The 25497-nt window shown below is 40.3% G+C and overlaps 1 protein-coding gene and 1 long non-coding RNA gene across 3 annotated transcripts in view; one reads left to right on the top strand and one right to left on the bottom strand.

Annotated features, from left to right (window-relative positions):
- The first annotated feature begins 5467 nt into the window (after positions 1-5467).
- LOC148897886 (uncharacterized) lies at positions 5468-25297 on the top strand. Its single transcript, XR_016114981.1, has 4 exons — positions 5468-6387; positions 8331-8423; positions 18191-18354; positions 25161-25297. It is a non-coding gene; the product is annotated as an uncharacterized LOC148897886 (long non-coding RNA).
- ano3 (anoctamin 3) overlaps positions 7335-25497 on the bottom strand; it is a 58820-nt gene continuing 40657 nt past the window's right edge. For both annotated transcript variants that reach the window (XM_088996420.1, XM_088996421.1), the window contains exons 11-25: positions 25188-25322; positions 24997-25093; positions 23632-23692; positions 21209-21291; positions 20893-21033; positions 19551-19715; positions 19354-19390; positions 19121-19232; positions 16602-16659; positions 16223-16320; positions 15238-15395; positions 11796-11948; positions 11523-11673; positions 11239-11428; positions 7335-8459 (exon numbers count right to left, since the gene is read on the bottom strand). In XM_088996420.1, the coding sequence (XP_088852546.1) occupies positions 8277-8459; positions 11239-11428; positions 11523-11673; positions 11796-11948; positions 15238-15395; positions 16223-16320; positions 16602-16659; positions 19121-19232; positions 19354-19390; positions 19551-19715; positions 20893-21033; positions 21209-21291; positions 23632-23692; positions 24997-25093; positions 25188-25322 (1822 nt within the window). In that variant the 3' untranslated portion in view covers positions 7335-8276. The remainder of the gene's footprint in view (positions 8460-11238; positions 11429-11522; positions 11674-11795; positions 11949-15237; positions 15396-16222; positions 16321-16601; positions 16660-19120; positions 19233-19353; positions 19391-19550; positions 19716-20892; positions 21034-21208; positions 21292-23631; positions 23693-24996; positions 25094-25187; positions 25323-25497) is intronic.

Raw genomic sequence — 25497 nt, 5'->3', positions numbered from 1 at the left:
ATGGTACCTTGACCTTAATTCAGCTCTTAATACCACCACCAATATGATATCAAAAGCTAAATCGCAGCACAGAAATGCGTCACATACATCAGGGGGAAATCAAGCAGAACCTCACAAGGCGCAGTTTGGCATCCTGAACCAATTTTCAAAAATGAGACCGTCAAGCGGTTTATGCCACTCCCGGTTGAGCTTTACTGCCAAACTAAACTTCAAAAGACAAATACTCATTGTGTATTTTTAGTGCTTAATGCTAACACATGATGGGAAGTCCCAAAGCTGGGCTATCTTTTTTTTCTCGCTCTTTGGCTCAACTTTATTTTGTCGCATTTAGCCGTTTTTTGTCTTTTCTCTTGACTTTATTCTTATTTCTTTTTTCCTCTCTTCGCTTCTTTTTATTTATCTCGATATCCAGCTAGCTAGCTATCTAGCTACCTATCTAGCTAGGCTACCGGGCTGGCCACCTAGCTAGTTACTATCTATGAGCTGACTATCTAGATAGCTAGCTATATATTAGCTCGCTAACTATTAGCTAGCCAGCTAGCTTTCTATCTATTTGAGTTACTTCCGGGTCGAGTGAACGCTGGCTCGTGTGGCTGCCGCTGCTCACCCACAGAAAAAATTACTGTAAAGTGACCGTGAGAGTTTTGAAAGGTGTTTATAAATGAAATGCATTATTATTATTGCATAGAATTAGCCCAAAAAATGGACATTTGAACACAAACAGCGCTGCAATGCATATATGACAAAAGACAATAAAACACAATTCACAGGCATATATTCTTTATCCTAAAACTGACAAATATTACTACCGATTACTCTTTTTTTTGTACGAATGACAGTTTTGCTCATTAATACAATTTCATAAAACAAATAGAATACTTTGGGCTTTTAAATGTAGGTCAGTCCTCCCGTCACTGCTGACGACAGCAGAGAAAACCTTGTTGGCCCCAAACACTCACCAATATCCAGTTCTAATAAAACATGGACAAATACTGGGAAAGCTCCAGAGTATTCTATTTGGTCTTTTAGAATAAATGTAGTAGAAAAAAAGGAGCCGAAAGCCTTTCACAACCAAAGTTCTTGTCCTCAATACACTTCTTGACCCAGTAATCTTGTCAAGATTTACAAGCCAGTTGTTTTTGATTTGTTTGTACAAGTTTTCCCTTCACGGCGTGCACTTTCATTTTGTCACGGTTTCAAAATTGACAGCTTCGTTGTGCTGTGTTGACAAAATTAGCATGTCCAATTGGAGGAGGTACTTCCAGGAGTGATGTTATTTAAAACTTTTAATTACATTTCATTGAGGTTCCGTAGTTAGTGAAGACATTGGATGCGTTTAATATGAAACATATATCCGCATTACGGAGCAATAAAGGCATCCCCTGGAACAGTGCCTTTTGATGAGATCTAGATTTGGGCATTGTAATTCTTGCCTTTTCATGTGTGACTTTTTGCTGGATTTATAGCTGTGACCGTGATGGGCTCCCGCCTCCTAAGTTGCTCTCTTCACGTGTGCAATGTGTGTTCTGTAGTATCAATCATAGAGCCTGTTTCCCGCGACCATGACCTTACAAATTTGTCGTTGTAGGCAAAGGGAAAGCAGTGTGTGACACCTGGGTTACAGCTATGAAGAATGAGAACAATTTGGACAATTTACAGTTGTGTTGATAGGTAAAACATGGTCCAAATATGAATTAGATTTGTAACCGAAAGTTACAACTGTCTGGAAAAGTCAAAATCACCAACAGGATCCTATAGTGACGGCTTGAAAAGCTCTGCGTTTATGATGGGCAAATTGCTCATTGAGCTTTCAAAGTTGAAAATGTTCTTTACCTTAATGTGTTCGATGCGGCGCCAATGGTGTCAAGACTGTATTTTGATCATCATTGTCGTTGTAGAATATGAATTAAGCAGCAAAATCCATCTGCTCGATTCATTGCAGGGGGCGGGCATTTTGTCACAATTCGCCGACGCAAATGACGTCTTTGCCTCGATGGCTGCGACGACCAATCAAGGCTCAGATTGCGATTGTCACATGACCAAATTCACAACACAGGCGAGCCGTGATTGGTGGTGTCATTGATAAACGATCAACACATTTTTATAATTTTTAAAGGGATGTCTACTAAATATAATTGTGCGTTACACCAAACCGTGACATGTCATCTGTAGTCTGAACGTTAAAACTGGACTTTGCTTTTTTCGCCCCGTATTTTTTAATGATGATTTGTGCACAGCAATTCAATATTACTGCTTTATGTGAAAAGAAGCATCAATCACACTTGCAGATACACACAATTTTCCAAACCAGTAGTCTAAATTTTTTTGAGTCTAATGGACATGTAGGAGATTATTTTTGGATTTTGCAGTGACACTAGATTTAAATTCTTAATGTCTGTGTTCATTTCCATGCTCGCTTTAGTCCAAGTTGTCATTTTCTAATGGAAAAGTCGTTAACGGATTACATTTTCCCCGTGGCAAACTACTTTTACTGTTCTGAATGAGTAAGAGGTAATATTTCATTATTGACCCTGATTTGTCTTTTTGTTCCAGCAGGCAAATTGAATTTGCGTTGGATGAACGGGCAGTAACTTTGCAAGAAAATAAAACACGTCCCAGACTCCACGAAATGTCAGCAGATTTTTTTTCAGGATTATAAAACAACAGCGGAAAAGCCGTTCTTCCTTTTCAAGGAGTAGTTTTGCCATAGAAAAACTAGATTTGGAAAGGCTTTGATACATATGGGGGGAGAAAGTGGAAGTTTGCTTGTAATTGCAGAGGGAGCAAAGGAATAAATCACTTTGCTCCATAAACCTTAATCCGCAAAACCTTTGTGCAGACGGTGCACTTCATAAACAGACTTTCTACAGTCAGTTCATGGGATAACCACTTCAGCCAAGGCCAAAGAAAATTTATTTTGATCAACATCAATTTGTGCCACTTGTACATCTCTTGCATAATTTTTGTTATTAACACATTCAGTGTCAGGCGTGCAAAAATGTGTCCATGTGGTGCCAGGGTTTTTGTTATTGTTACTTGAATTCCAGGATCCACGAAATATTGAGTTTTAGGACTACATAAATAATAGTGTTAGAAACCTTAGACTCTCTTCTCAAAAAAAGTTAATTCCTAAACTATATGGGTCTGAAGTTATACGAGCTTGATATGAGGGCAGCTGTCCAAAATACAATGCAATACACACATATTGGTTTATATAGTGCTTTAACATCTGAAGCTGGAACAAAGCACTAACATAGAAAATAGAGAAATGCTGCCCCTTTATGAAAAAAAAAAAAATTCCAGAGGCCATGGCCAGCGCTTTATCGGCACCCAAGCATGAAGAAATATAACCTGAACAAATTCGGGAGTGGCACTCTACGTCATATTTTCAATTCCTGAATAAATTTTTGAATGGCTGTGAATGAGTTAAATGGCTTCCACCGGTCCTGCGTGGGTTTTCTTTGGGTACACCACTTTCCTCCCACATTCCAAAACCATGCATAGCCGGCTGATTGAACACTCTACATTGTCCCCAGGTGTACTACCTGAAAAAGCTGGGATAGACAACCCCCCCCCCAGGGAATCTTCAGAGGGTAAAGTGTATCGTAAAATGAATTAATTAATTAATGGCACAAATAGCATCAGTAACACCAACACAGCAATAAACCGACCAGATTTCAATTTCAAAGATACAATCAATGATTTATTACAGAAAAGAGTGATATTCAAATTACGTTATGTTACATTGTTTTTATACATTTCAATACAGTATCTATTTGTTTATTTTTTATACATGTAAACAAGAACGAAGTAAACCATGAATACCTATACACTCATGTCACATCCTCCCGCTTATTCAAATGTACGAGGGAGCACTTTCGTGTCTCTGCATCCACTTCTCAAGTAAATTCCACTTAAAAGTTTTCAGAGTGCACTGTCAGCTACTGCCAGTTATCATTACAACCCTCACTTTGTGCTATTGCCAACAGCAGTCAGAGGCATAAGGAACACCGTTCTTTACACTGTGCAGATGTCATATTTGTGTGAAGGAGCTCATCTATGACAGTTAGGGGAATGTGTGGTGGCGACTAGATTTGTAAAACATACCTTTGATTTAATAACTGTTCACATGTTTTTTTGTCTTTTTTTAATCTATAAAATAGCGGCCCCATATAAAATTTACTCCCTCCAGCAAACACGAGTCTTGTCTGGGCTTTTCAAAATCCTCTGGGTGTTTGTGATATGTTTTTTAAAGACAAACTTACTGATGTTAGAGTTGGCCCAAATGTGGCACGGAATCATGCAAACTGGACTGTACAAGGATTACAACATGCATAGTTTTTCAATCTTCACATAGCAGGGAACCTGGACTAGCTTCCTCAAGATTAGTCTCTCTCTAGTGGGGAAAAAAATAACACTTCAAAATGAGATTATCTGATAGTATAACATTTTATGAGTTAATCTGACAACTGTTGCTTTCTTTTTGGAATGATAGTTAAATGTGGGAAAGAATATGATTACCGGTAACTCATTCACTGCCAGACAATGTGCAAAAATGTGTCCACTCCAGTGCCAGGGTTTCTGTCATTTTCACTCAAATTGCAGGACTCATAGAATATTGAGTTTTAGGACTACATAAACATTCAATGCAGCGTAAGAAACCTTAGAGTCTCTTCTTTAACCAGAAAAAAATGTTGATGTGGAAATGTGGGCGGCTGAACAAAAGGCAAACCTTGCCCCTTCATGGGAGGGACAAACATTGCCAGAGGTCTGACAGCAGCAAATTCAGGTATGGCGCTTCACGATTTACTTTTCAACTCCCGAATAAATTCGGGAATGGCAGTGAATGAGTTAAGATGAACTTATAACCCCGCCCCCCGAAAAGAACAAACAAACAAAACAAACAAATGTAGGTGGGTAGATCATTGCATTGTGGAAAATATGAAAAGTAAATCATTAGCAAACATTCAGAGGACACCTGAGAAATGCAGACAGGACATCCGAGGGTGAACCTAAATAGCAAATAAATAAATAATTATCAAGATCATTAATAAAGAAATCATGAACCCTTTACACACATAGAACAGCAACTTCATTTTGATTACTCAACAGAAATAAATAAACAGTAGAAAATATACTTCCCAAGGGCTGTGAACCAGGATTTGTTTTGTTTTTGTCTCTGGCTTCTTTTGTAGACATGTAACATTTATTTCACAATTTGTGGGCTATTTTCTCATCAAAATATCACGTCTGTTTTGTTTCAAAACCCGAACATGTGTATGTGTCTCATTTCCAGTCAAAATGGAAAATGATTACCTATTACTCGGGAAAAAAAACAAGAGAAAAGAAAAGGTTTCAAAGCAACAAGAATATTTTGGACCGGGCAAGTTTTAGTTCTTGCACCTGAAAAAAAAAAAATATATATATATATATATATATATATATATATATATATATATATATATATATATATATATATATATATTTTTTTTTCCAAAAAGGTTGCAGAACTTGGTTTGTGATTTGCATTTGCTATTCAATGAACACACACATGTACATGTTTTGCTACGTGGCGAGGACGAGGTGTGTGAGGCATTTGCCTCGTGGGAACCCAATTTCAAACATGAACAAAATATATTTACACACGCAAACACCCACCCGCACGCACCCGCACACACACGCACACACACACACGCACACACACACACACACACACACACACACACACACACACGCACGCACGCACGCACGCACGCACGCACACACACACACACACACACACACACACACACACACACACACACACACACACACACACACACACACACACACACACACACACACACACACTAACTTGTTGTAACTTATCTTCCAATGAACAGCAGCATTTTAATCATTTGACGGACTACCCACAAATAATTTTGTCAAGTCTCGTCACGCTTTAGTCACCATTGACGAAAACCCACACTAGAACTGAAGTTGTGCAAGAATAAAACTGAACAACAAAGCAATTAACACTGTGACTGAGCTATGATGTTGACTGTACGTATTTCTTTGTATGTATAAATGTTTGTAAAAGCACATACAGTGTTCTAACTGGAAATTAGACCATATATTTTGGTTTTGTGATTTTGCCTCAAAATGTGTCACTCCTCTTTCCTAAGTCATTGTGCAATGGTAAAGACAATGACAGGCAACTTTCCTTTGCAGCGACTAAATTTTGAAACTTTCAGAACAATTAGCATCACAGCGGAGCTAAAAACCGCAACTGGCTAGGATTCTTTGCCTGGGAATATACGTGTGAGTGCTTTTATTTATTTCTTTTTCTTTCGATCGGGGAGTAACAGTGGATCGATGGTCTTTGTGCAGTGAACATCCAAGCCACAGGTATGTCGAAACCATCCAAGTTTCAACCCTGCTCCAGCTCTTCCAATAACAAATGAAAAACAGGCCGTGAGCGTAGAAAGGGGGAGAAAAGCAAATTTGCAGCTCCAGCGCGCGCGTATACGTCGCTCATAACAGGAGCCATGTATCAACAGACACTGTTGTTTTAGAGCCATTAGACCGCAGCGGGTACCTCGGTGCGTGTGAGTCACGTCCAAAACAAACTCGCTCGGGAGCTTCTGAAAGCTTCTTTGACAGAGCAAGTTAAGAAGAAGAAGAGAGCACGCGTTGCACTTTGAAAGCCAAAATGTGCGGCACAAACAGGCACAGGTGATGTCGGCGCACAACTGTAGGCACAATCATATCGCGAAAAAAAGTTCATTCCCGGCGAATTCAAGGCAGTCAAGCTCAACAGTAGCACAACAAACAAACAAACGCACACACTCACACAAACCAGGCACCGAGAAGGGATACAACAACAACAACACTACCATGCACTTTCTAGGCTGATGTGGACTATTCTCCATGATGAGTGCTGTTGCTTTCACGTCTTGCCATAAAAAAAAGTATTCGGCATGCTTTGAGGGCGATATGCAGTCAGTTTTGTAAAGAACCTCGTCCGTTCTACTTGGAAACGAGCGCGAACCACCGCACTGGAGAGAGTGAGAGAGAGAGAGAGACAGAGAGAAAGTAAAACACAGAGGAAAAAGAGAAAGTGAGAGAAAGAAAGACTGAAAGAGAGAGAGAGAGAAGATAGAGAAGAGAAAGTAAGAGAGAGAGAGAGAAAGAAAACGAGAGAGAAAAGAGAGTGAGAGGAAGAAAGAGAGAGCGAGAGAGAGAGAGAAGAGAGAGAGAGAAAGAAAACAAAAGAGACAGAGAGTGAGAGAAAGAGAGAGAGAAAGAGAAAGAAAGAAAGAAAAAGAGCGAGAGAGAGAGAGAGGTAGAAAGGAAACGAAAGAGAAAGACAGAAAGAGAGAACAGAGAGAAAAGAGACAGGAAGAGAGAGAGAAAGAAAACAAGAGAGGAAAGAGAGAGTGAGAGAGAGAGAGAGAGAGAGAGAGAGAAAGAGAGAGAGAGAGATTGTGTATGTCTGTGTGAAAGAAAGAGAGAAAGTAAAAAGAGAAAGTAAAATAAAGAGAGAAAGAAACATGGAGAGAGTGAGAGAAAGAGAGAGAGAACAGAGAGAAGAGAGACAGGAAGAGAGAGAGACAAAGAAAATGAGAGAGGAAAGAGAGTGTGAGAGAGAGAGAGAGATTGTGAACGTCTTTGTGTGAAAGAGAGAAAGTAAAAAGAGAAAGTAAAATGGAGAGAGTGAGAGAGAGAGAGAGAGAGAATGAGAAAGAGAGAGAGAGGAGAAAGAGAGAGAGGAGAAAGAGAGAGAGAGGAGAAAGAGAGAGAGAGGAGAGAGAGAGTGAGAGAGAGAAAGAGAGAGAAAAAGAGAGAGAGAGAGAAAGAAAGCAAGAGAGAGAAATAAAGAGAGTGAAAGAGAGAAATAAAGAGAGAGAAAGAGAGATAAATATTGAGAGAGAGAGCGAGAGAAAGAGAGTGTTCGCAAGATGAGTGACGAAGGGAAGCGCTTGCAGCCCTTCATCTGCATAGTAAACATTACAGGTGGCAGTGAGGCCATGACACACAGCAGAAGGGCAGAAGGGGGAGGTGGGAACATGCTGCCGCAGGAAGCCAGGCGATGCATCATAGGAAGGTGGTGGAACACGAATGTGGAGCCAACCCTGCAACAGATGGCGAAAGGAGGAGGGAGTGTTTAGGGTGAAGAAGCTTTAGAATGGTGGGGATGGCCTATGGGAAGTCTTTGGTGAATCTGCTGATGGTTAAACAGGCGGACGTGGAGGGCTGGATGTCGTTTTGGGGGTGATGGGAGGGGGTTTAAAAAGTTAAGGCCACTCGTGGTGATAACGCAGTCCGTTCTTTTTGCGCTCCTTCTGCAGGTGCTCCAGCTCCGCCTCATATATCATCTCCTGCATGAGGTACTTTTCCCGTCGCATCCGGTCACAAAGGTCCTTGGGCATGTCCGGAATGAGGTACGCAATGAAGGATTTGATGCCAAATACCAGGTGCTGAGGAAGGAAAGTAGTCACAAAGATGAGGTCACACTCAGCATTACAGTTTACTTAGGGTTGACTTGATTTGAATGTATACATGATTAGAATGTGGTGTAATCTTCCCGAGTCTTCAGCAAAAATCGACAAATCATGTGTGCAACCAAAAATCAAGTACTTTTTCTTTGGTGTAGAACTTAACCCATTCACTGCCATTCACAAATGTATTTGAGAATTGAAAATATGACATAGAGCGCCATTCCCCAATTTGTTCCGGTTTTGTTTTTTCATGTTTGGGTGCCAATAAAGCGCTGGCCATGGCCTATGGCAACATTTTTTTTCTTTTCCACTATGGGGCAGCCTTTTGTTGCCATGTTAGCACTTTGTTCCAGCTAAAGCACTATATAAACCAATGTGTATGTATTGCATTGTATTTTAGACAGCCACCCTTATTTCAAGCTCATATAACTCCAGACCCATATAATTTAGAAACTAACTATTTTTTTTTGGATGAAAGAAGAGAGTCTAAGGTTTCTTTTTATGTAGTCCTAAAACTACATATTCTGTAGGTCCTGAAATTCAAGCAACAGTGACAAAAACCCTGGCACTGGAGTGGACACATTTTTGTACATGTCTGGCAGTGATTGAGTGAAAAAACTAGTTTTCAAATCTGAAGTACAAAATAATGACTGTTAGTGTGGTTTTCATACGACAATTTGACATTTTGGTTCGAACTTTAGCAAGCATCATGCCATTTGACCAGTGACGTGTAGTCTGGGAAGGCAGGTGAGGCCGCGCCTCACCTGTCATCATGGAAATATCAAATGAAAAAATAAATTAAACAGCTATATGTATTTAGTGATTTGTACTTTAAAGTTCTTTTCCATTTAACTTCACCATTTTTGGATTTTTTTCAAAATCGCAGAATTTTCACATTTACCGTTCAAATACTAAGTAGAGACGAGCGGTGAGGCAGCAGCCGGCTGAGCCTCACCATGGATTGCGCAATGACTATGCTAGCTGTGCTGGCTTGCTCTGCAGTGAGACCGCATTGCTGTCCCTCTGCATATCGCTATTAAAGTGTGCAAGCACTTTTAGTATCTGAACTAAATTTCTACAGTTTAGCTGGTGTATATAATATAGAGTCACTTTACATTATAAACACTGTACTACAGTGTTTATTTTTATCAAAACTGTGTGCATAGTTGAGGCACACAGTTCTCTTGCCTCATGACAGGGGGCGCTGGTGATTAGAGATTCTTCTTGCGCCTCCTAGGCTGCAGAATAATAGAATTAGTGAGAGCAAGCTACAGTAAACAGTTAGCAAGTTAAGCGCAACCATCTAGTTATTTTTTTCGTGTTGCTTAGCCTTATTTTCAGAATGGAGGATTACATATCTAAATCGAAAGAAATAGAGACTTTTGAAACTGAAGAAAGAGAAGGATGGCTTCTACAAAGAAGTTATCGATGCCTTTCTTCAGAAGGAGCGGCACATGGACTTCATTTAGAAGTAAAGGTAACACGATAACGTTTTTTAAATTCTTTTTTTCTATGCTACAGTTTCTATAAGAATGCTGACATGCCATTTTAAACAAAACACGTTAACTGTTGCCAATCAAATGGTGAATAAGCTACTCTGTAGAGTTCATATGTTTGTAAATCTGACTGTGATGACGTCAGTGCCTCACCAGCCATGAACCTCACCGCACGTCACTGCACTTGACATACTTGATTTGCTTTCGTCGGCCGAATAAAATCATGTGGCGGTCCAGATTTGGCCCCCAGGCCTTGACTTTGACACCTGTGTTGTAGCTGAAGGCAGTCAAGTTCATAGGTTTTTGTATGCGTGTGTGTACATGTGTTTGTGTGTCCTTTTTACCACCCCAATAGCCGATGATGACTTTGTTATTTCCACAAGTTCTAGAATTTCCATGGAATCCATTTCACACAACAACAAACCTGTCCATTTCGTGGACCTATTTTTGACTTTGAGGATCGTTTTGGGATCACTGACATTTTGGTTGAGACTTTAGCAAGCATCATGGAATTTCACACGTTAGATGACCTGCTGCGGGCCGAATAAAATGATGTGGCGGTTCAGATTTAGCCCACTGGCCTTTACTTTGACACCTGTGCTTTACAGATACAGTATAAGGCTTAATTAGTATTATCCCTAATGCCAATTAACACGATGACTTCTTCATTTCCAGAATTTGTCACTTTTTTCGGTGACCCACCAACCATTATTGGATTGGATTTACCTTTATTAGTCTCGCATTGGAGAAATTGACATTTCACAGCAGCAAAATTATGAAAAGTTTAAACGAATGAAAGAAGTAGAAAAAACAAAATACATAAGCTGCTGGAAAGGCAGCCACTCCCGCGGCGCTATCTTGAAGTCAAAAGAACCAAAAAATACAGAATAATAATAATATGACAACACAAAGACAGACTTATTATCTCAGAATAATTGTAAATTTCCCAAGTGTATCCTCGCACCCCTAAGGTAGCATTAGCGAGCACCCTTGGTAAAGAACCACTGGTCACTAATGAGCATTTCATTTTAATGTGGTGCGATTGGCTGGCAACCAGTTTTGGGTGTATCCTGTCTACTACCCAAAGACAGCATAGCTGTCTGGCATGCCCGCGATCCTTATGAGGATACGCGGATTCAAAAATGGACGCCTGGATGGATTTATGAGGGTTGTTCACAATTTTCAGGGTCGTCTGTCATCTTTAGAAGAGCTATTTATTTTCCCTTGGGAGAGACTACAATGAAAACAAAGAGTCACCATACCTCAAAAACTATGATGAAGGCCAGCCTGGCAGCCAGGACGTGCCAGAACTGCAGAGTGAACTCATAGGGCACCTTGCTCCAGGGCGGAGCTCTGTAGTCTCGGTACCTGCAGTATTCTGACTCGCTGCTGTTCTTCAGCACGCTCATGTCAAACACAGACAAGCTGCTGTTCATGTAGCCTCGCAAACACCTACACAGCCAAAGGAGACATTTTGCATACCTGAAGGTTCGTCATTGTGCTGTGTTAAGGTTTACATCCGTTTTTTTAGGGTTTTAAATCTTACTCATCATCGTGTCGGTACGCCCTGTCAACGCAGGGGCCGTATTTGAAGGCATATACAAAACGAGGGATGTAGTCTGAGGTGATGGCGATGACAAAGGCGTTGGTGATGACGGCGAGCACGCCGATACCTTCAAGGATCCCGTGCCAGATTCCTGAAAAGCATCTCATAAATATTTGAAATGCCGGGGCAACAAAGATATCCAACAATGTCTATTTAAAAAAAAACTGTCAATATTACTTTTGATATAAAGTGGTAGTCAGCGATCAAACTCACCGATATCTGTGGCCCGAGAAGGCATGGGTCTCCTCCACTGGGTGACAAACTTGTAGGCGTCGAGACGGATCTCGATGATGTTGTTGAGCAGAGCCAAGAGCGGAGCCAAAGGGAACGCAGCTACAAAGATGGTGGTGAAGCCAAACTGGAGGACTGAGAGGCAAAAATACTTTGCTCAATTTCGTATTGTATTTAAAGGACAACCGACACCATTTTTTTGTTTCCTAACTGACATCAGAAAAATGTTTTATATCATCTAGAATACCCAAAACACGCAAGCTGAATTTTCTTAGTCAAATGCAAATCACCAATAAAAATGACTTGAAGTGTCCCAAAACTACTTTAAAATGACTCCGGAAATGGAGAGTTTCAGAAGGTCCCGCCCCCTTGTTCGTGACGTCACTATTGGCCACACACTGCTTTGCTCCAGAATCAAAACAATGGCTTCAGAGAGTTCAGATTTGGGGAAGATGCTTTCTTGTTACTAATACAGTTATAAATGTGATTCAAATAGTTTTGAAGAGGAAAGCATAAATGTTTGCAATCGATTAAAGAAGTCCCCCATATCAATTAGAGCCGCCAGGACTCCAATGTAGCGTCCCAGAAAAATGCACAAGATGGCGCCCAAGCTCCGTTTGAAATGGGCTGATTTGTCTGCTGGCAATTTGTGTCAACTAGTATCAACTAGTAGTCTTGGTGCAACACGCAACAATTCACCATCGCGTTATTTATGTGTTTTCCTTCTAATTTTGCCATCAACATGGATCAACACGAAGTTTTCAGACCAAACAAAGTACACAAAATGCATTGTGTGTCGCTTTCTCGGTCAGGGGCGTGACGTGAAGTCAGGCATCGTCATCAACTCAAAAACAAGACTTCCTGAATATTCAGCGCGAGTCTTAAAACATAAAATATAGCTATATGCTGTGGAATCTTTGTAAAATACGCTCAGAAAAGTTTCCTTTTTGCATCTGAGCGCCGTTAAAGCGCTGGCCAGACCTCTGGCGATATTTTTTACCTTCCACAAGGTGGCAGCATTTACCTTTTTCTATGTTAGTGCTTAGTTCCAGCTTCGGCTGTTGTTCAAGCGCTATATAAACTAATATGTATGTATTGCGTTGTATTCTGGACAGCCACCCTAATTTCAAGCTCATATAACTCCAAGCCCAAATAAATTAGGAATTAACTCTTTTTTTCTGAAGAAAGAAGAGAATCTAAGGTTTCTTACGCTGTATTGAATGCTTAAGTAGTCCTAAAACTTAATTATCTGTGGCTCCTGAAATTCGAGTGACAATAACAAAAACCCTGGCACTGGAGTGGACACATTTTTGCACATGTCTGGCAGTGAATGAGTGAATGAATAACTACTTTTCAAATCTAAAGTTAAGAATAATGACTGTTAGTGTGCTGTACATAAGACAATTTGAAATTTATGTTCGGACTTCAGCAAGCATCACGACACGTGACATGCTTGATTTGCTTTTGTGGGCCGAATAAAATGATAAAATGATTTGGGGGACAGATTTGGTCCCCGGGCCTTAACTTTGACACCTGTGCTATATAGATTTATAGCATGCCTTTCAGAGTAAATTGTATTTGTCTGGGACTGCATAGCTTTTTTTTAAGAAACACTGACCCACATTTACAAGCTGAATTCCAAAATGGCTCCCACTATCTTGTCTTTTCTATGACATTCTCTTCATTTTGTTGCATTTCCCTTTGCGTGCACTGCATCCGCATCTGCTGCCAAGTCAAGCGAACCCCTCTCAAGGCCAATTTAACTTAAAAATTTGGCAAAAAGACTGTTTCGTTAACCATTTACATTTTCAATTCACCACAGATGTGCCAGTTTGCTGGCCCACAATAACATCTTCTGATTGATTGGTCAGAGTAAAACTATTCCAGCCGAGTTTGACATGCCAAACGTGTCCGCATAGCAGTGGTCAGATGCAGTATGATATATTTCCTGATATTTTTCTCATGTTAATAGATAAATATTGTTTTTGAAAATAATGAACACAGCACAATTGCATGCTGTATAGTTGTATAATCGCAATGTGTTTGGAAAAAAAAGGTTTGTTTTCGTAACTATAGATTATGAGATGATTGAGTTCCTTTTATCTGAGTTTGGATTAATAATTTTGACTCTAATTTTGTCAGATAGGGTTGATGATTGGCTTTGGGCTGGCCGTAGAGCAGAATGTAGTCACAACTCATTCACTGCTATTCCCGAATGTCTTCGGCCGATAAAGCATTGGTCTAAGTTCTAAGAGTCTAAGGTTCATTAGGTTGCATGGAATGTTTATGTAGTGTAGTCCTAAAACTCAATCTTTTGTGGGTACTGCAATTTGAGTGAAAATGACAAAAACCCTGGCACTGAAAAGGACACATTTTTGCACATCATCTGGCAGTGAATGAGTAGATAATATTCTTCAAAAATGATGATTGGATAAAACCCCTGATTTACGACATGACGGTGCAAAAACTGTGAGCCGCTGTTGCAACAGCTGATAGCGATAAAGTTCATTCTCCTTGGAATATTGTATTTTAATTCTAAAACTATATTGGATTTTTGTTGTTGTTGTATTGACTTCAAGATGGCGCCGCGAGAATGGGTGCCCTTACAGCAGGTCCTGTATTTTGTTTTTCTACTTCTTCCAAGGCAGTGTTTGACCAATAGTGACGTCACAAACAAGGGGGCGGGACTTTCTGAATCTCCCCAGTTTTGAGCTCATTTTTATTGGTGTTTTGCATTTGACGAAAATATCAGCCTGTGTGTTTTCGGTATTTTAGATGCTACAAAACGTTTTTCTGATGTCAGTTCGGAAACAAAAAAAATGGTGTTGGTTGTCCTTTAACCCAACAATGCTAGACTATGAGAAGATTGAGTCCCTTTTACCCGAGTCTTGGCCCAACATCCTGGGTCAAATTCTTAACCCAACATCCATCCATTTTTTGATTTGCTTATCCTCACAAGAATCGCGGAGGGAGCTGGAGCCTATTCCAGATGTTTTCAGCCAGCAGGTTGGGGCAGCACCCTGACCCAACCAATTACCGTGCACACACACACACACACACACACACACACACACACACACACACACACACACACACACACACACACACACACACACACACACACACACACACAGACAAAGAACAACATACACACTCACACTCAGACCTCGGGAGAATTAGGATTGTTCAATCAGCTTGCCCTGCATGTTTTTGGAATGTGGGAGGAAACAGGCCAAAACTCATACAGAACATGCAAACTCCATATAATAAGGCCGGAATTGGAATCAAACCTGGTAACTCTGCACTGTGAGGTCAACACACTAACCAGTGGACCACCATAACACAGACGCATTGAGTCCTGACGGACTTGTTCCATCAAGATCAATACTGATGACAACACGGTTACACATGTACAATGATTCACCCATTTCGAGGTACTCGTCCACGAGTCCGTGCGCGTTCATTGGCTGCAGGTTCCAGTCTCGGTCCCACTGAGGTAGCTGACTTTTATTCTCCACATTATGTCCCGCGGTGCCACCGCCTTTCTTCATCTTCCTACGGGACCACCAGTTCTGCAGCAAACTGACATCACGGCAGGGTACACGCAGTGATTTAAACCAGCAACAACTACCAGTAGACGTTGACAATGCAGCAAAACAGTGCAGTGGTTGAAACCATACATTTGACGAACAGGATGTACAATTGAAAAAAATAAACACCATGAAATTAACTCATTCACTGCCATTCCCGAATATATTCGGGAATTGAAAATGTGACTTAGAGCACCATTCCCGAATGTATTCAGATTTTGTTTTTTCATGCTTGGATGCTGATAAAGCGCTGGCCATGGCCTCTGGCAATCCATCCATCCATCCATCCATCCATCCATCCATCCATCCATCCATCCATCCATCCATCCATCCATCCATCCATCCATCCATCCATCCAGCATTGTATTTTGGACAGCCACCCTCATTTCAAGCTCATTAACTCAGGACCCATATACTTTAGGAATTAACTCTTTTTTCCTGATGAAAGAAGAGAGTCTAAATTTTCTACCACTGTTTTGAATGTTTATGTAGTCCTAAAACTCATTATACTGTGGGTCATGCAATTTGTGGACACATTTTTGCACATGTCCGGCAGTCTTCTTTTCCTTTCGGCTTTTCTCTGCATGGGTCGCCACAGCGAATCAGTGTCCATCATCTAACCCAGTGTTGTGCATCCTCTTCTCTCACACCAGCTACCTTCATGTCCTCTTTGACAACATCCATAAACCTCTTTTTTGGTCTTTCTCTCTGTCTCCTGCCTGGCAGTTCAAGGCTCAGCATCCTTCTCACGATATAGTCACTCTCTCTCCTCTGCACATGTCCGGCAGTGAATGGGTTAAAAATATTACCAGTACTTACGGATAACCAAGTTCCATGAAGTTATTCCAGATTTGTTTGAAAAACATGATGACACCCATTTGCAGGCACAGATCAATCAAACAGCCACTGGGGTGACACTGAAACAAAAAGAATCAAATAAATTAAAATAAATTAGATTATTTTACCGTTTCATGCCTTGTATGCCAAATTCTTTCCAAGATAAAATTCATCATTTTAATTAGACATTTATTGAATGGATAGATCATTTCTTTAGTCAAATCAAATCAGACCGTGCAATGCAGGAATATCATTAAAAAGCAGAAGTCGTGCGGCGGGGGGGGGGGGGGGGGGGGGGGGGGGGGGGTTGAATAACTGAACAAATAATCACCCATTTAAGATGATGCGTGCTTACACTCACCTCCTCCAGTCGCCACCGATTAAAGAGTTTATTGTATTTTCCGGGCCTGCCAGCAAACCTAAACAGATCAAGACCGGCAATATTAGCCGAGAAATTCAATTAGAGGAATACTAACGAACTTGTAGGTGCGAGAGACTCAATTAGGTCAAATGAAAGCTTTGATTGAAACATTTCTTTTCGAGGCTTTGCAAATACGGGTGAAATCAAATGGAAGTAATTCATTATACCTAATGAAATGTATGTAAGGTATAAAATTGGACCACAAAAAATCTGATGGCACATCACTGAATCAAAAGTGTTGCAAAAGTAAATCGTAATGACCTTGTCTTAACACGCAAATTGAGTTGCTGTGCAATATGGGCTAAGCTAATGGAGCCACAAAGCTGCAGGGATGCATCTGGGGAATTAGAAAAGGGGGCCAGTTGGCCCCCTTGTGTCTAAAAAGGGGGCCAAATTCTAAAATTGATGGGCCCGATTTAACTAGATTGCCCAAGTACACAAAACTGATTGAAATGGAGCATGATATTTCTAAATTGCAAATGAAAACATTATTTGACTAAAATCATTTTTTCTAATATATCACCAACTTTAATTCAAGTCAAAGAATGTACTCATGCATAAAATAAACATTTTCTATTTTGAAGGGCGCATAAAAATGAAATGTCTTCTTATTATTCTTATTTACTTTAGTTACTGCACAATCAATGCTGTGCTATTTTGATAGTTGACGTTATTACAGAGATAAAGAGAACAGATTTAGCACAATATTTCTTACTAGTGTCAACTTAAAACACATTTATTTTCTTTGAAAATTTCCAATGTCCCTCAACAGTTGTGAAATCATTCCCATTAGCCACTAAATTCGAGTCATGAACAGAGGTTTGCTGCAACAAATTGTCACTACCCTTTGCAAACGTATTCAATTGTTTCTTAAAAAATGAGTTGTTTATAATAACTTTCTCACACTCCATATCCACATCTGCCACGTTCAATGTAAATACAGCAATGCACCATGGGTAATTTAATATATTGGATAATAATAATAATAATAATAATAATAATAATAATAATAATAATAATAATAATAATAATAATAATAATAATAATAATAATAATCTCTCATCTCTCATCTCATTTTCCGTGCCGCTTATTCCTCATTAGGGTCGCGGGGGTTGCTGGAGCCTATCTCAGCTGTCTTCGGGCACGAGGCGGGGGACACCCTGAATTGGTTGCCAGCCAATCGCGGGGCACACAAAGACATATAACAGTCGCTCTCACACTCACACCTAGGGACAATTTGGAGTAGTCAATCTGCCTGCCATGCATGTTTTTGGAGTGTGGGAGGAAACCGGAGGAACCGGAGAAAACCCACGCGGGTCCGGGGAGAACATGCAAACTCCACACAGGGAGGCCGGACCGGGACGCGAACCGGCGACCTCTGCACTGTGAAGCCGGTGTGATAACCACTCGACTACCGGGCCGCCCCTAATAATAATAATAATAATAATAATAATAATAATAATAATAATAATAATAATAATAATAATAATAATAATAATAATAATAATAATAATAATCTCTTTTGGCAGTTTCCATTGGATCACGGAAAAACCCGAAATATCGACCACTACTTTGGAACGCACCAAACCAAATGCAAGGTGATTATATCGGCTCGATATCGGTAAGGCAAGATGGCAGACGACGAAAGTTAAAACCTCTGAAGGAATACGAACTGCTTTCAATTGCTGTTTAAGTAAGTATGTTTCTTTAACTATTTTAACAGACGGATGTCATATGTGGCGCAGATCATGTAGCAATTTGCGCTAATCGTAAAAGACTTGCGCCAGTGGAGTTCCAAAGTTGTGTCGGTCAAAATGCATAAATGGCACCCAGATGTATCCCTGAATCTGGCATACTCCGAGGAGCCTTGACATATAATTTTATTTTACAACAGATTCTTTTCTTACAGACAATGTTTTTTTAGGTGTTCAATTACCTGACATGTTTCAGCGTATACTTACGCCTTCGTTAGAGTAATTGAACACCTAAAAAACATTGTACATTTGAAAAGACTCTGTTGTAAATTAGATACCAAGTAGACAGGATGAACTTGATACAACTAGCCTTGACATATGTTGTTGTATGAATGGCGACAGGTGGACCCCTAAACCAGTGAGGCAAATGTGCTATAACCACTCGGTCATGGGGCCATTTGATACATAACATCATTTAAATTTGCACAAATCCCGTATATTAGCATTCATTCCCACGAATTATGTCAAATGCAGATTTACACAAGTGTTCATCAACTGAAAACCATCTGAAACATTTTTTTTGACTTTCTACTGGAAACATGCTGCTGTATGCAAACCCTAGCGTGAGGTTTTGAATATTTGTGTTTGTATAGCCATACACTGAGAGGGGAAAGTAAGGGCGTTCTGGAAGATCTACAGCCATATGATATGGAAACATTTCTCCACTGTAAAAACAGGAAACGTGATTCATGGCAACAGGCCTACCTTCCCAGAAAGAATGCAATGTAGAATGTGGAACTGTTCAAGTTAACAAATTGGAAGAGAAACATTTTGAGAGCAAAACTGTTCTCCCATTCAGACTCTGTCCTTGGATGCTCTGCGGGGGGAGATAAGAGTGTGGACAAGGGAGTGAGGAAGGGTTGGGGTGGGAGGGATAAAGGATTGTCAACAATCTGGGACAAGAATTCTAACAATGTTAGCAAGTGTGTTGAGCCCACCTAAATTTGTCAGCAGATAGGCCACCTTTTCATATACCTGACAAACATCAGCAAGGCGAGAATCAGCAATGACATACAAAAACAAAACTTTCTGGCCACGGATGTGACATTTCCGGGAATAAACTTGTTAAAATAAACGTTTCACGGAACATTCCATATGTAAACATGGCAGATGATGTGCCTGCCTGGACACCCACCACGTTGAGCGACATGATGATCATGAAGTTGATGCAGACACCTGTGCCAGAGGTGGCAAATTGCCAGTTCTTCTTCACAAAATGCCAGTTGAAGGATGCAAACTTCTCCATGGCAATAAGACGGAAAACTACCACTGCGAACACGGCTGTCAGGACCAGCGAAATCTAAGCAGAGAACATCATCATAAACTGTTAGTGGTGTCTAAATTAGCCATCAATCGTTTTTTTCTGGCCGCTAACAGATGTTGATTTGATGTTCATTTACAACAGATGGCTTCAAATTTTTGAAAAACACAAACTTTAGTACTCAACTTTGTTTAACCCATTCAAGGACAGAGGTGGAGTGTTTATCATGTCATCACGTTACAGGGTGCAGGAAAGGGTTATATACGTACCTTGAAAATACTAATCTATTGGGGTTGCAACCAATATTATTTTGATTATTTATTTATTAAATAGTTATTATTGTAATCATAAGCAAAGCTCTCCAATATATTAAAGATTAAGCAATGAAAAAGACTAAAAAAAACATTACAATTTTCAAAACAGGACAATTGGTAGCACACAAAAAACTAATCTAAATCACAATTCTGTTAAAATTATATTTTGAAACCAAAATAAATAACTAAGTAAATAAACAAAGAAATAGATGGATAGAGAGATAGAGAGATATGGAGAGATCGAGAGAGAGCTAGCTAGCTAGCTATGGGATAGCTGAAGCTAGCTAGCTAGATAGATAGATAGATAGATAGATAGATAGATAGATAGATAGATAGATAGATAGATAGATAGATAGATAGATAGATAGATAGATAGATAGATAGATAGATAGATAGATAGATAGATAGATAGAGAGAGCTAGCTAGCTTACAAGACAGACAGACAGGCAGGCAGACAGACAGACAGACAGACAGAGGACCGGTCCCAATGTGAAATCGCAAAATGACTCTGACTAACAACAGTTTTGGGAAAACTGAATTCAATTTCACAGACATTGGTTGAATTGAAAAACGATGAATAGAATCAGTTCCACAAAGAGAAGTTGGCGACAAGATCTCAAAAACAAACAAATTGTGCCCTGTGAATAGCGTTGGTCAACGCTAGTTCTCTGAACTTTACAATTTTAAAATTATTTTTCAAAAAATGATGGCACAACATATTGTAGCTAAGGGTCTTCTTATTCTGTTGTGCCACGAAATTTTGTCCAGCAGGGGGTGATATAATGCCACAGCTGGCACATCAGATAACTTATATTCGGTAGCAGCACACAGAATAAATAACACAGTCACTGTTGAGTCGAAAAGCCCCAATGGGCAGATTATTGAGGCATCAAAGGGTTTACCATGAAGAAGATTCCGGACACAGAGACCATGAGCCGGCTGAGTTTGTCTGAGAGGGGTTGGAAAGGCTCAGGCTTGCCAGATATGGGATTGACTCTCTCCACTCTGGAATATTTGGCTTCAAATTGAGGCCGCAACTCCTCCTGATGAACAACACACATTCTGGTTATGAACTATTGAACTGCAGATACTTTTAGCAGAGCATAATGGCGGTGTCATATTTAGACAAGGAACGGTACAAAAAAAAAAAGAGAAAAAAATCACGAGCCGACCGCAAGGCGCAAAGGGGATCTATATATGAGGCTCTCGCTGACCTACCTCCTCCTCCTCCCAGTCAATGAGATCCCAGTCATAAGTCAGTTCAGCCCTCCTCCGCTTCCAGAACTCAAGGAAGACAGTCGCTGTGGGGATCCATCACGTTATTGATCAGCTTTGAGGTATAACACAAGCCTGACTGCTAATTACGGGTAGAATCAAAGGGAACATCGCAAACACAAAGCAGTCATTACGGATGCTCATTAAAGCCTCAAGCTCACATTTCTTCAGTTGTTTGGCTAAAGAAAACACCCACTGTTTCATCCTATATCTCCTTTGGATGGAAAAAGATCATTTTTTACTACGTTCAATGGGTACAATTTCGTCTGGAGGCTTTTGGATGCTTTTGTTCCGATGCTCTATTGTGATAGTACAAGAGGACTACATCGGTGATGATGTCTATGTTTCTGTCAGGGTATGGATTAGTCAGGAGATAACCAGGAAAAAAAAGGTTTTAAGAGGGGAATTATTCGTGATTTAGGGTTTTTAATCACAGCAGCTGCAATAAGGGGGTACTCCATCACATTGTAATGACATTCTAAGCAAGAGTTGTTGAAAACGTCATCTACCTCTACAAAAGTAACAATGATTTTGACTCTCAGAATAGTATTCAGTGAACATGTCCTCTTGCAAGAAATGTGTAACTCCAAATAAATTGGGAATTGCATGTGTGCATATCCTCTTATAACATTAGCATTCACGTGAAATGGGAGTCAGTACACACCTGTCACAATTTACAATCCCCCTGGTTGACTTCCAATAACCTATTTATTCATCCATCCGTGCATCCATCCAACCCCATCCATGCATCCATCCAACCTCATCCATGCATCCATCCATTCATCGTCCATCCATTATCCATCCATCCATGCATGTATCCATCCATCCAACCATCTCCATCCATGCATTCATCCATACATGCATCGATCCAACCCCATCCATGCATCAATCCATCCATTCATGCATGCATCCATCCCCATCGATTCATTAATCCATTCATCCAACCCCATCCATCCATCCGTCCATCCAATCCCCCTGTTTAACTTCCAATAACCTATTATCCATCTGTCCATGCATCTATTATCCATCCATCCAATCCCCATCCAATGCTTATTTATCCATCCATCCATCCATCTGTGAAATGTAAATTTCTCCACTCTAATCAAATCCATCCAATATCATGCACCATCCGTGCATGCATCCATCCATCCATGCATCCTTCCATCGAACCGCATCCATGCATCATCCAACCCCATCCATGCATCCACCCATCCATCGATCCATCAATCCATCCAATATCCACCACCCAGCCATCCACCCACCCAGTCATCCATCCATTTACCCATCCATCCATCCATCCATCCATGCATCCATCCATCCTTCCACACAGCCATCTACCATCCATCCATCCATCCATCCATCCATCCATCCATCCATCCATCTACCATCCATCCATCCATCCATCCACCCACGCATCTATACATTTAGCGTTATCTGTCTCTTTCTCCTCTGTCTGCCTGCTTCTCTCGCTCTCAATTTCTTATTGTGTCAGTCAAAATGGAGTGTTGTTATTTTTGCACATGGGTTTTGATTTCATTAGATCATTCAGGGGTACTTAAGGACAGCATGTGTCCTCACAACGTTGGCTTCAAAAGCACAAAACATGCAAGGAAGCAACTTTGACGGCTGTTAAAGATGTTGAAGGCTAATATAACTTGACCCACTTTTTAAATAAGCACACTCCATTGGTCTCGCTGGGCAAAACAATGTATTAAACTCAGACAGACACACACGCTCGCACGCACACACACACACACACACACACACACACACACACACACACACACACACACACACACACACACACACACACACACACACACACACACACACACACACACACACACACACACACACACACACACACACACACACACACACACACACACACACACACACACACACACACACAGACCTCAAGTGCACTATGTGGAACAATATTTCCAAGTTTGGTCTCCTTTGCTAAAAGCCTGCATGCTTAATTCTGGGACTTCAGTCAGCAAGCCGGAACCTCGCTGGGCTCTCCAGCACGCCATTGCCTTCATTTAGCCTAAACATAGAACGCTCTGTGCCAAGTCTTCCTCTGGGAAAAGGTTATTATTTTTCACATTGGCAGAAAGATGGATTAGGGTCAGACACTGCAGTAACATTCACAGTGCACAACACAATGACAATCTCGTTGGGAAAGCTGTAATATACCATCGTCGTGATCATATGGATACCCCGTCTACGAAAATAGATCATATTTCCACTGCAGCTTGTGGATATACAGTCAATGTATGAAAACTGGCATCATTGTAGTATAACAAAGAGTGATGTTGAGCATTCAGAGAATATTAAAAAAATAATAAATAGCATTGACCTACCCCATATAGCCATGAAGATAGCGAAGAAAACAGTGCCACCATTGTCAAACAGATGGGTCACCTTGACACACAAAAGAAGTTTTCCATCACACACGCAGGCTTGTCAAGCAACATTAATATTTACATTCATTAGATAAAACATTAATCCAACGCCATTTAAAGACATTTAATAGAAGTGTTGCATAAAAATTCCGCATTTATAATAATGCTGTTTTTTTTTATATATTTGGGACACGAATGAATACATTGCCATCATGGGGGAGTTTTAATTTGTTTGTTGCTTCCTATGCAATGCCCTGCAAACAATCTGAATAGCCCAGTTCGCAGTGCATATTGATTCATTTTCTCTTTTCTCAATTAACGTAAATAAGAGGGTCGGTTCTTGTTGGGCATGGCATTCTCACATTAGTGAAAAACAATTAATTATAACCCCTGCTTGACAAAAAGTCTGTCCAAGTGGACTGTCTGAGACAGACGCACACCTTCAGTTCAAGCTCTGTCTAAACTCACGTTTGAACTCGACCTAACATAGCACCCAGGCCAGATTTTTGAATTCATTCAATGTCAGACATATGCAAAAATGTGTCCACTCCAGTGTGAGGATTTTTGTCATTGTCACTCGAATTCTAGGACCCACAGAGTATTGAGTTTTAGGACTACATAAACATTCAATGCATAAACATTCAATAAGAAAAATTCTCTTTTATCATCAGAAAAAAAATAGCTAATTCCTCAAATATATAGGTCTGGAGTTATATGAGCTTGAAATGAGGGCAGCTGTCCAAAATACGATGCAATACATATTGGTTTATATTTTTCTTGTTGGGGTGCCGATAAAGCGCTGGCCATAGCCTCTGGCAATGTTTTTTTCCCATTCCACAAGGGGGCAGCATTTCCCTTTTTTCCAAGTTAGCACTTTTATCCAGCGTCAGCTGTTGTTAAAGCTATATAACCATATATATATATATATATATATATATATATATATATATATATATATATATATATATATATATATATATATATATATATAATTTGAACAGCTGCCCTCACTTCAAGTTTATGTAAATCCAGACACTTATAATTTAGGAATTAACTCTTTTTTCTGATGAAAGAAGAGAGTCGAAGGTTTCTCACGCTGTATTAAATGTTTATGTAGTCCTAAAATTCAATATTCTGTGGGTCCTGGAATTCAAGTGACAATGACAAAAACCCTGGTACTAGAGTGGACACATTTTTGCACATCTGGCAGTGAATGAGTTAAGGAACAATGTCACAGAACAGCAAATTATGGACCAAGTAATGTTAATACTGTCATTTTGAAATTGTTATTGATCAAAGACACGTGAAGACGAAATAGCAGACCTTTGCATAGACACAGCTGTCACTCAGTCTCCACGGTTTGCAGGTTTCCTCACACATTGGACACATAGTGATTTTGGTCGCTTCACAAATTTCTTTGCTGAAGGGACAAGTAGTTAGTTCAGTTTAAGAGCATAACATATGAACTCTGTGAACACTCACTGTAGTAACCCGAGGCGGGCGATTCACCTGACCTGATTTGGCTGGAGTCCATGGTGAAGAGGCCGTAGAGGAAGACAAACACTCCAACCAGAGCAGCGGGGATCAACATGCCGGTGTACCAGCCCAACCATGCAAAGTAAAGACCGATTTTCTCCCCAAAGTAACGCCTGACAGCGACAGAGAACAGAAGACAGTGACTGCTATTACGACAGCGGTTCATCAAGTGTCGTGATGAGAACCTTTAATGAGGATTAGCATGCTGCTACATAGATTTTATGAAAGTTGCTGCTGCTTTATTCTGTTTTTAAATGAGTACTTGCTACTGTTTCTTTAAAATGAAGG

The sequence above is a fragment of the Hippocampus bargibanti genome, linkage group LG05, assembly GCF_051943395.1.
Source record: "Hippocampus bargibanti isolate YZ-2025 linkage group LG05, ASM5194339v1, whole genome shotgun sequence".
Classification (NCBI taxonomy): Eukaryota; Metazoa; Chordata; class Actinopteri; order Syngnathiformes; family Syngnathidae; genus Hippocampus; species Hippocampus bargibanti.
The sequence above is the reverse complement of the archived record's forward strand: the minus strand, read 5'-3'. Positions and strand labels throughout refer to the sequence as shown.